This window comes from Neurospora tetrasperma (assembly GCF_000213175.1).
Source record: "Neurospora tetrasperma FGSC 2508 unplaced genomic scaffold NEUTE1scaffold_81, whole genome shotgun sequence".
Lineage (NCBI taxonomy): Eukaryota > Fungi > Ascomycota > Sordariomycetes > Sordariales > Sordariaceae > Neurospora > Neurospora tetrasperma.
Genome location: NW_009799179.1, coordinates 2,204,852 through 2,216,631, shown reverse-complemented (window position 1 = coordinate 2,216,631; position 11,780 = coordinate 2,204,852). Strand labels below are relative to the sequence as shown.

Genomic DNA, 11,780 nt, shown 5'->3' with positions numbered 1-11,780 from the left:
CTAAGAAAAAACTGTACATTTGAGAACAACCCCTCTCAGAGCTTCCACCGTCACTACCTCAGCTCACCTAGCAAGTTAGTCATGTCGATGTGTTGCTATCTCACTGGTGATGTACCGGATGTAAGGAATCACTTAATGTCAGTTGGCTAGGTAGGTAGTCCACAACCACTCGCGCATTCTTTGCTCTAGATAGAGGTAAACAAATCACATTTGGAGATCTACATGTTGGGTGTATCTAGACCCATTCCCATGAATGGTAATTGTGACTTTCTTACGGGGGAGGATGGCATTCACCATGACACTATACAGAAGGTGGATCGTGATTACCTATCGTCGGTAGAAGAACTCGAATGAGTAGGTACACCACTTAGGAATGCGACTACCTTATGGAAGTTTTACAGAATCTAATAATGAAGACAATCTACCCCAGCAGGGTAATTCGTCTTACGACACCAGCCTGACTATGCAAGGTGAGTGTGTGTGATAAATGTACGAGAAAAGAACGGAATATGTACATGTGTTTTGGAGGAGTCTTTTCAACTATACCGGACACTGCTATGTGCTGACGAACACGGCATTGAGGGATCGGTCCCACATGACTTTCAATATTCTCCAGAGAGGTGCAGCTAGATTAGCAGACCTCTAAGCTCTCTACTTCGAACACTGACTTCGACTTTGGTAACCATATCAACCAACGGAATGTTACTTACACATAATGTCCGGAACATAGGTAAATTGCATGCTTACAGTAGCAGCAGAATTCGATTGAAGTAGCTTAGTCGTACTTCCTAGGTACTTACGAGCACTACCTACGCAGTTCTCGGAACATGGGTAGAGGTAGGTAAGTGGATGTATGTGTCGGGTGATGAGGTCACCCTTGGGGAGAATTTGATAGAGCTCTCATCAAAGCGGACAGGTAGGTAGTAGTCACTACTATCTCCGCACTTCTTGACTTGTCCTCACCTCGACAGTATTCGTTCATGGGCTATTGTTAAGGCCAAATCTTGGGACCACAGCATTCCAGACATAAAGCTATCAACAGTCTTGATGCTCTCAGTCTGTACAAGGTAGGTAGTAGTTACTCCACCACCTTATGAGAGAGAGACTATACAACGCGAATTGCTTACCTAGTATCTGATAACGAGCACAGCAATAAGACACTTTGTTCTATGTATACCTAGAGATAGGTATCAAGTCCAGGGTACTTCCCGTCCGTTCAAAAAGAAGAACCCGTCATCCCTGGCTCCCTCCCGCACACACCTTCCATGTCGATATCCAGGTACCCAACGTTCGGTACACCTGCCGTCTTGGCGTATGCCCATTTAATTGCAGGCAGGTGTCAAAATATCTACTTCAGTACATACCTCTACCACCAACCACTGCAAGCAAGACACTCGTCCGAAAAGGACCTTGAGAGCAAGGTGTACGTAACATACTACATCAGAAACACATTCCATGAGCGCCCACATTCTGAGATGATGCTTTCACCAAGCTTTTAGGACACAGTGATGAAGACGAATGCGCGACTTTCTTCGACTGGTTTGTCGCCTATTCTTCTGGTCGGAAAGCTCGGGCTGCCGCTGGGTTTGAAATTGACAGGAACCGGTATGTAATCAGAATTCCCCGATTGAAGCAGATTCGAAGATACCTAGGCCCCCAGGCAACTATTGGCCTGAGGGGCTGCTTTGTGACGTCCAGATTTTCTCTTCCGTTGGTGATTCTGCTCTTTCGTTGTTGTCTGCGGGGGTAGCCAAGTCTCGGCAACAACCTAGAGACACAATAGATCTTGAACGACTGAAGAACATGGTATATCAGTCTTGTACGGGAACCGGAGTATTTACCCGCACTCAAACCATGGCGTTTTGTTTAACAGTACCGCTTTTCCCACGAGCCCACTTGCAACAGCTATGTAGCTTTAACACAATTGGTCTTTTTAGTTGGCTAATTCTAGGACACTACGTAACTCACTTCCATTCTGCTCTGCTGTTTGGGCGATCTTGGGTCGCTTTCTTGACCAATCGCACATTTGTCGCGTGCCACGACAATTGTGTATCAAAAGCCGTCAGCTGATGGGTGAAGAATCTCTTCGCTATTTGTTCTGTGAAAGCAAGGAAGCTTGGAATGGGGAATGATCGGCGGTGTCGAGACACAACGGCGTTTTGTCCGTTGGTGATTGGGAACCGAACAGATGCATACATACACTTACCAACAACCCAACCTACGGGGCGGTAGATCTTCCGTGAAGTGTCTGTTGAAAGTTTGATGGTGGATCACTAGCGGGAGGTGTGTCCGGGTCCGATGAAGATATTGGCTAAGTTCGCTGGGTCAACACGAGCAGTGACAGACTGATGGGTTACGATCCGGGACGTTGGAACAAGTTGGAGTCTCTGTCATGGTGAATCCCCTAACAACCAACCTCTGCAGGTTTCGTTACCTAGATGTCGGGTATGTTCCTGGAGAGGAAATGTGTCCCAGAATGCAACCGGGCAACCTGGAACTGGCGATCTCCGAAAATTTAGAGATTCTGGCCCATCGCCCGACACACGACCCGTTGGGGTGTAGTTTTTCATACAAAAACAAATGAGGATCCAGAAGGTGTCGGTGAAAGATTTGAACTGGTGTTACCATTCACCTTGTCTGCAGACAAGCCGCCTTGTGCTTCTAGAATCGGGCGCATGTTCTTCCTTTGTCTGTTGCTGCTTCCGTTTCCGTCCGTTGTACACTACCGATTTTAACACCTTGAACAGCATGGCAGGCATGGGTAAGGGTCGGTAATGGATTACTGTGTTGCAGTTGGCGGTCAGGGTGGTGTAGCCACATTGACGAAGCTGGTTCAGGATATTTGGTTTAGAAAAAAGAAAAGAAAAAAAAAAAAAAAAAAAAAAACCCAGTTCTAGTGTCAATGCCCCTCCAACTGGCATGTCGTCTGATACAAACGCTTTGGTAATCTGGGCATTGCTATGCGCAGGGATCATGGCATGTGTTTGCCGCTTTCAAAGATCGAGCCACGGGAAATCAGTGCCACCCTTGTCTACCCCTTGGGTCGCGTTTTGGGCAGCAAAGCGGAGGCGAACCACCGGCGGACCTAAGGCTGGCTCCGTTATGCCTCGGGTGTATTCTGTGACTTCGTTGTCGGCCCACGGAAAGGTTTGAGATGAGGTTCTTGATAGCTTCTGACAGCTTCAAAAAGAGATTTGCTAAGCTGGTGATATCTCCAAGGCTGCGAATTATGAAGATGCAAGTAGAGCCGGTTGATTGAACAGGATTTTCTCCGACACCGCCTTGTACGTGTAGTGTAGTTGGAAGATACACGTCGGTAGTATCTGCAAGGCCAGGGGGATTGAAATTCCGGGCACTGTCTTGGAGACGACCAGGTACCCCTAGCACGGCAGACCGAACATGAGCAATGGAAGGATATGTGTAGCCCTTTTCGCTCCTGTGAGGACTGAATGCTCTGCCGATTGTGAATGTATGTATTCCGTCCATTGGCAATTCGAAGAACAGACTATTGAATGATGGACTGAGGGGTTCGGACGGAGGTTGCTGGTCGTCGCAGCGAGGATAGCAGCGAGTGTACTTGCAAGAGCAGTGAGATGCTGACATGGAGGGCTTGGCCTCTCAGCCGCGCCTAACGTCCTCCAAATATACGACACAGTGCGCTCTTTTTGAGAGGTCCACTAGACCCGTGATCTTCGGCAGCGGTTTTTGAGATTTTATATTGACAGTTCTCGGTGTAGCTGTTTCTCTGCAGGCTCTGTGGACGGCTTTCTGTGTACACTACTGCGCAAGCGCCCGTCAAACAATATGGCTTGTCATGACCGCTTTGATAGGCTCTCCTGTGGCTGCCGCCAACCACTTGACGTAGGTTCTTTGCATATCTAGCACGGAACTCTTGGGGCCTTGCGAGGAAGCTATGAGAGGAGATGACAGGAAGGGCGCTTTTGTTCGGTATGTTCCAAGCTGTCGGGACACCAGTCGCAGAGGTTTTGTCCCACGGGGTGGGGAATGTTGATCGCTTTGCAAACGACTGTCTGTGTGATTATGGTACAGAGCCCTGTCGCACGCAGTATGTACACTACACCGAGCTGTCAATCCCGCCATGGTTGAACGATGCAACTTGCTTGTGTTTTGGTCCCTTCGTCTGATCTTTTGTAAGAGGGCTCCAGCATTTTGTCTGTCGTATAGTCTCCATAGTGAAACATCACAATGATGCAGTTGTGAACGGGAAAAAAGCGGGACATTGATCACAGAATATGTACTGCGTAGTGTTCTAAAGTAGTCAGAGAAGGCACCTGATTTGATCAAAGTGCCGTTCTCTTCGAGGCTGATATCGGATGGGATATGGATGTCGTATTTGTCGCAATTGATGTTGTAACTAACGGATTCGTGTCTGTACACCCGACACACGAAGCTGCAGTGAGGTGTAATGTATTTGGGCGTATCGGAGGTTAACAGACATAAGGGGTTACCAGTCAGAATTATTCAATATGATGCAACACAGACTCTCAATATAGCAAGAGAACTGAAGGCAGGCACTTTTGCACTGGATTGGCCATTGGGCCCCGTCCAGTTTCTGCCTAACAAAACGCTGAGCCTTCCGACCTCTTCCACACTCACAGGGCGTAATATGGGAGGCGCGGTGTAGTGTATGTATGCCTTCCCTCGTAAACAGAGGTAGGTACGGTGCGGTCCTGCCCGCATTATCAAGTATAAGCCTTTCGGTTACCTTACCTTACCGCAGCACGTTTGCCTTGCCCACGCAATGTCCACTGCAGTGCCCGCCCGCATCCTACCCTGCCGTCGTAAGGTGTTGCCGGCGTCTTGCCTTCCAGTTGGGGAACTGCAAATCAGCAGATTTTGTTTGTTTGAAAGGCAAGCCTGCATTCGGAGATCTTTGGATGACAGTTGGACATTGCCAGAGAAAAGGGCGCGCCCAGAAGCCACATGAAACTCCGCCCTCCAATGCCCTGGCAGGCCTGGGACGCCTGGCCCTTGCCTGAGGTGGCTCGCTGTCCGACGGTGCAGTGCAGTGAGAGAGCTCCAGTCATTTTTTGCCATCTCGCTCACCTTGGCACTGTGTCCGGCTTATTGCTTGGCCCGCACTGTGACACTGTGGATGGCGGCGGTGGATCACGGCTCCTCCACTTCCCGTCAGTTCGCCAGCTGGATGCCGCCAAGAACCAAGCCAAAAGAGCGCGCGCTGGCTGGGCCTGGTCGATCTGGCGAGCCTGGCTGGCACTTGGCGTTGCCATCCTCAAATCCTGCCAGTCCCCAGTCCCCCAGGTCGGTCGGCTGTCCAGAAGTCCCAGTCGGTCCCAGTCACCAAACTGCCTCCTCCTCCCTTCTCGCCGTCTCGTTTCCCTCTTCACATCGTCCTTTCCCTCGCCCCCCGTCTCACCACCGACGACCTAAAATTTCCCGGCGTCGACGACGACGGTAAGAGAACCTACCCCAACCACCAAAACAATCTCTTGTTTTATTTTCCCCCGCATGCTGCACCATACATCAACACCAAGCCCGCGTCCATCAGCTTGCCGCTGCACGCTTCGTCTCGACTGCATTTTAACACATACCCGTACAGATTGAGCTGCATTTCATCGCCCACGACGCTCCAACATCACTTAAGCAGCCTTCTTCGGCACGCACGCCCCTCTCGATTATTCATTGCCATCCTGGTCCCGACGACCCTTGAGCACAGCATTCGGTCTGCGACGACCGTCTACAAAAGGAGAACACATCCCGCCGAAGAGTGAGTTAAAACTTCCATCATCATCTCCGTCAGAAGGGTCGTCGTTCCCAGCGAGCGAGGGAGGTTACTGCACGCATTGTGGTGGTTCCACTCAGCTGCCGCCATGTATCGGTGAGCTGATTGTTGGTCTGTCCGCCAACCAATCTGCCCGCACTGGCCGCCTTTGCCCGCTGTTTGCCCGGATGCACACCGTCGCCATCGGTCAACGACACCGACTTGATAGGCTTTTCAATAGCCTCGACAACCTACTTGGCATGATGGTGGGAATGGCATCACTACAATGCTCACCAAGGATGGCAGCGTCGCCAAGGCCATCGTTGAACGCGTCCGTGTCGACATAGCCCTGATGGACAGTGTTGTCACGCCGTCCAGACGCTCTTCCAGGGCGATGCACGATGTGGATGTGTTTGCAGAGGTTTCTGGAAATGTTGCCGTCACCATTGACACATGGGCCACTTCATGGAGCAGTCGAACAACCTATTGTGACCGAGCCGGGCAAGGACTCCCGCCCAAACACCTTGGACGACACCGGCCTTTCTCAACAGCTCAGCGTTCGACATCATTACGTATGCGTACCTTGATGGCCCTTTTACTGACATCTATCGGCTATAGTTACTGATCTTCTGGGATCCGTCTTTCTCCCCTATTAACCGCAAACATGACTACCATGGTACGCTTATCCGTCAATTCCGAATCACCACGGCCTACTGGGCCTTTGGTGGCCAACGTCAAAGGTTGCATCCTGCTAACTGGAAGGCTAGGATCTCCGCGTCGGTAACAAGTACCGGATCGGTCGCAAGATCGGCTCTGGTTCTTTCGGTGACATTTATCTCGGCACCAACATCATCTCCGGTGAGGAGATTGCCATCAAGCTGGAGAGCGTGAAGGCCAAACACCCTCAGCTAGAGTACGAGGCCCGCGTTTACAAGTCTCTCGCCGGTGGCGTCGGTATCCCCTTTGTCCGCTGGTTCGGCACTGAGTGTGACTACAACGCCATGGTCCTCGACCTTCTTGGCCCCAGCTTGGAGGATCTGTTCAACTTCTGCAACCGCAAGTTCTCTCTGAAGACTGTCTTGCTGCTTGCTGATCAGCTCATCTCCCGCATCGAGTACATCCATGCCAAGTCGTTCATCCACCGCGACATCAAGCCTGACAACTTCCTTATGGGGATTGGCAAGCGTGGCAACCAGGTCAACGTGATCGATTTTGGTCTTGCCAAGAAGTACAGAGATCCCAAGACTCACTTCCACATTCCTTACAGAGAGAACAAGAACCTTACTGGCACTGCCCGTTATGCCTCCATCAACACGCATCTCGGCGTCGAGCAGTCTCGCCGTGACGACATGGAGTCCCTTGGCTACGTCATGCTTTACTTTTGCCGCGGTTCCCTCCCGTGGCAGGGCCTTAAGGCTGCCACCAAGAAGCAGAAGTACGACCGCATCATGGAGAAGAAGATGACCACTCCTACCGAGGTTCTTTGCCGCGGCTTCCCCAACGAGTTTGCCATCTACCTCAACTACACTCGCTCCCTCCGCTTCGATGACAAGCCTGATTACAGCTATCTCCGCAAGATCTTCCGTGACCTGTTCGTCCGCGAGGGTTTCCAGTACGACTACGTCTTTGACTGGACCGTCTACAAGTACCAGAAGAACGCCCAGGCTATCCAGCAGGCTGCTGGCAACTCCAGCCAGCCCCAGCCTGCGGACTCCAAGGAGGCGGCCCAGGCTGCTGCTCGTAAGGACCCTCAGCAGGCCCTGAGGAGCGGATCCAGGAAGCCCATGACCGGCGAGACACCTGAGACCAGCCGTGCCGTCGGTGGCAGCGACAGGATGTGAGTTTGCCAGCCTAGCCCAGCATTCCTAGTAAGGAATCTTGTTTCCTTCGAGTTTGGTGTACTCAATAACGCTGGCCGGAGGTAGAATGCTGACATGATGGCTGACGTTCAGTTTGCGATAATAGGCTGCGCTCGGCTGCTAAAGGTCAAGGCGCTGGCTCCGGACATGTGGCCGGCAGGTATCGTCCTATGGAATGAGACTGCGGTTGCTCGCACATGGTATCTACTTGGAACAAGATCTTCGGCGGGTTGTTGGAGTAGCAGATTGCGCATTGGTCAAATGGTTTGATTTCTGCACCCGCCTCTCGTCATCCAACGCTCCCCGAGCGTTTGGATGGAGTGGAAGCGGATGGCTGTACCTGGCCTGCACCATCGACCGATGCATCTCCTCTACACAGCCAGACGGATTACTTGCGACAGATTGCTTCTCTTCGTTCTTCGACATCTCTATCAGTTACTGCCCTTATTCATGGCTCGGACGGATCTTCGGTTTATGGCGGCAGTGCAGTTCGACTCTTGGTCGAATCTGTCTTGCTCCTATCTGACCGCAGACCTTACGAACGGCATGCCCAGTATCCCGGATTTCTGGGGTGCTGAAGTTGGAGACCTTGGCCTTTCTATGGGCCGAGGTTCAAAATGCCGTCGGAATTGCAGCAGCGGTCATGAGATACGGCTTGATCAAGACGGGCCATTCATGGCAAAAGTCTCGTTCGAGTCATGTCGTTGCGAGATAACAATAAGCATCTTCCCAGTCGGCATCCCGTTTCCCATTGTTTTGTTTTCGTTTACTGTTATGCACGATTTCCTTTTGGTGTGTCATTTCTCTCGCATCGGGTCTCGCTTGTGGGGAGGCATTAGGGGACGAAGCGTTACACCTTTTTGCGAAAGTCATATACATCAATCGTTGGTCAGTTGGTATTAGCTCGGTATCATGTAGCAGAGTTCAGGTCACGGGGTGGTTATTGGTCTATGGCGCCTATGTGCCAAAGTTTCCGTCCAGACGATGGAGATTCCGTGAACGCGGCCACTGCTCAGTGACACGGCGAGGTCCTGTCAAATTCGATCGGCTGGAGGTTCTAGGTTGGACAAGCAGAGATAGCCTCTTAGCTCAGTTCGAAGATTCCTGGATGCATCTGCTGGCGCGGTGGCTCTCCCATATCGACACGATGGTTACGCGTTCACGACCTCGTACCCAAATCGAAATATCAGGAGCACCGCAGATAGAGAAGGGCACCTTTCAGCCGCCTGCTTTTGTGGGAGAGCTTTGACCTTGGGATATTTCAGGGACTTGGCTGACATCATGGAGACAAGACGGATATGACTGGTATACACCACGTGGAAAGAGCTCGGGCAACATGAAATTCAAGCTAGTTCTCCTAATACACGTCTCATATCTTAGCCCTATTGGACCGTTGCCGAAGTTGTGTCTGCGTGCATGTAGCTTCCATGAGCAAGATAATCGTGCTGTTCTGCAGTTACCTAATTCTCTTGTCTGTCCAAATGGGGTTATTGATTACATGTGCTGGTGAAGCCACCGACGGCTCAGCCTTGATTACCAGCGTACGGGCTGGCCGAATTGACCCTAAGACAAGCAAAACAGCGGTGTCTGAAAGAGGCTGTAATGTCTACGTCACACCTCTGGTCCAATCACAACATTTCTAATCCTACCATGGCATGAGGGCCGGTGTACCACGGCGATGGGAACATGGTAGATATGATGATACATAAAAAAAGAAAAAAAGAAAAAAAAAAAAATATTAGGCGGCACTTATCACTTATAGCTTGCGGCTTCTGGATATACCTATCCCGGAGTCAATCCTTGTTCGTAGTTCGATTCACAACTTCTATTCTCTCACCACATTTCAACCTCTTGAAGGCAAGCGCTCTGCTCAGCTACACTGTTGTTGGGACTATTCGATTCCGTAAGTCTTCAAGAGTCAAGAAACCCTCAACACTTCAACTCATGAACTCGGAGGCCTTGCTGGAATAAAACTACGCCCTAATAACCTATTTCGCCCCACCAATTGAATTGTTGGATTCGACTGAACTTTCGTCTCGTCTTGGATCAACACGAACGGCACTGCAGGGAATCAAGACATTTGGTCCCAGGCCAAGCCACACTCGGGACCCCACATAACGATACCTCAACAGCATCTGAATCAGCCGATTCATGACAACCTCTCGTGCGCACCACATAAACTTGTGCTCCGGAGGACTCGGTTCTAGACTTCTAATTCATATCGATTGATCCAGCATACATACATCACAGAGATATCTATCCATACTTCAACCTTGAGTGTGCTTGACATATCCGGGGCGTTTGATGTCAACAGACCAAAGCGCACTTTCCTCTTTAACAACAACAGCTGCTGCATCTTTCATTTGGTGAGAAACCAATAACAACAAACGCGCGTCTTAACGCCAGCAGCACTCAGCAAGCCGTCCTCGCGACCCTCTCTACGCGATCGCGGAAAATGACGCCCTCAACTATTGACCTCTTCATCCTCACTTTCAACTGCGCAAAGAATCTCATCAATGTCGCCGTTTGGGCGGCGCACTTGAAGGCGGCTCTGTCGGCGCAAGGTGTAGGAAAAGGGAATGGCAATACGTTGCCGGACGTGGTTGTTTTGTGAGTAGTCTTCCAATCCAAAGTGATGCTGTAACTTTCGCTCACCATTGATATTCAGCTCTCTACAAGAAGTAGCCCCGCTGGCTTACTCCTTCATCGGCCCTTACTTTTTGAACACGTACTACGCTCGGTACGGGGAGGCGTTGAACCTCGCTGCTGGACAACTACTCGAAGAGGCCGATGAATACGGGACAAGCAGTGATGGCGCCAGTGGTGACCCATACAAGCTCATCCGGGCCAAAAACGTCGGGATGACAGCCATCCTGCTCTTTGCCCGTGACCCATCCAAGATCCAGCAGATCGAGGAAGCAGAGTGTGGATTTGGCGCCGCGGATATGGGCAACAAGGGTGCGGTAGGGCTACGGGTTACTTGGAGCGATGTCGTGGATGGCAATGACAACGCGATAACGACAACAACAGAACAAGCAAAGACGACGGAACTCACCTTTGTGGCCACACATCTGGCTGCGATGGAATGGAACCTCAAGAAGCGCAACGCCAACTGGCGCAGTATCGTGTCAGGCCTGACTTTCGCCAATCCGCGCAACGTTTTGCCCGCCGGCGAGTTCCCATCCGAAAGCCGAGCAGCGCGGTCGACGCCGGATAGGTCTGGGGCGGGGGACACGGCGCCTGTGGCTCGTACTCGGGACAGCAGCTCAGCCGATGCCGACGACCATACCGATCTCGCGTACGGAAACGGCGATGGCGATTCTGACGCCCAACCCCTCCTCAACAACCCCAGACGCAGCGCTTCCGACGAATCCACCCTCCAACAAATTTCCATCTTCAAACCAACCTCCCACCTCTTCCTAGCTGGCGACCTCAACTACCGCATTGACACCACCACACCCCCTCCCCTCGCCACCTACCCTTCCTTCGATGCTTCCTCGGGCAACCACTTCTCCCACTTTTTGCCTCGTGACCAACTTACTCAAGAGCGCGAAGCCGGACGAACTATGCACGGCCTTTCCGAGGCGCCGATAACCTTTGGTCCGACGTATAAATACGACATCCATCCAACCAAGGGGGAGGCGGTCAATGAGGAAGCGGTGAAAAGGGGGGATAAAGTGAATGGAGTGCCGGAGGTGCCGTGGCGGTTTGCGAGCCATCGGTGGCCGGGGTGGTGTGATAGGGTTTTGTATTTGGATGTTCCGCCTTGGGTTACGACAACAACGGAGCTAGAGCAGCAGCCAGAGGCAGCAGAGCGGGAAAAGGTGAAAGTGGAAGTGGAAGTGTACGATTCTCTGCCGGTCGTGGAGACGAGTGATCACCGACCTGTGTTCTTCAGGGCGAAGGTGCCGGTTTTGGGGGAGGAGGCGATGAGGCTACGTTTAGTTGGCGAGGGTGAGGGCGAACGGGAAGTAGAAGAAGAATGGAAAAGGGACCCCAGGGTGTCGATGCCGGTCGCCGTGGATGTACATGCTTGGGAGAGGAGGGCGGCGGCCAGGAGGAAGGAGGTGGTGGTGGGGTGGACGGCGTTCATTTGGAGTACGAAGGAGGGAGCGCTGGTGTTGGCTACTTCATTGGTTATGGGTGTTGGGAGTTGGTGGTTGTTACGCGATTGGTAG

General features: G+C 51.7%; 3 protein-coding genes across 3 annotated transcripts; all 3 read left to right on the top strand.

Annotated features, from left to right (window-relative positions):
* Positions 1-5,116: 5,116 nt before the first annotated feature.
* NEUTE1DRAFT_104923 (uncharacterized protein) lies at positions 5,117-5,586 on the top strand (the record flags this gene model as incomplete). Its single annotated transcript, XM_009857243.1, has 3 exons — positions 5,117-5,213; positions 5,269-5,436; positions 5,582-5,586. 3 exons carry the CDS (start codon positions 5,117-5,119, stop codon positions 5,584-5,586), a joined length of 270 nt encoding a protein of 89 aa, XP_009855545.1.
* An 821-nt stretch (positions 5,587-6,407) lies between these two features.
* Positions 6,408-7,584, top strand: NEUTE1DRAFT_141815 (casein kinase I isoform delta; the record flags this gene model as incomplete). Its single annotated transcript, XM_009857242.1, has 2 exons — positions 6,408-6,419; positions 6,511-7,584. The coding sequence occupies 2 exons, from the start codon at positions 6,408-6,410 to the stop codon at positions 7,582-7,584; spliced, it is 1,086 nt and encodes a 361-aa protein (XP_009855544.1).
* A 2,473-nt stretch (positions 7,585-10,057) lies between these two features.
* Positions 10,058-11,780, top strand: NEUTE1DRAFT_132711 (uncharacterized protein; the record flags this gene model as incomplete). Its single annotated transcript, XM_009857241.1, has 2 exons — positions 10,058-10,212; positions 10,271-11,780. The coding sequence occupies 2 exons, from the start codon at positions 10,058-10,060 to the stop codon at positions 11,778-11,780; spliced, it is 1,665 nt and encodes a 554-aa protein (XP_009855543.1).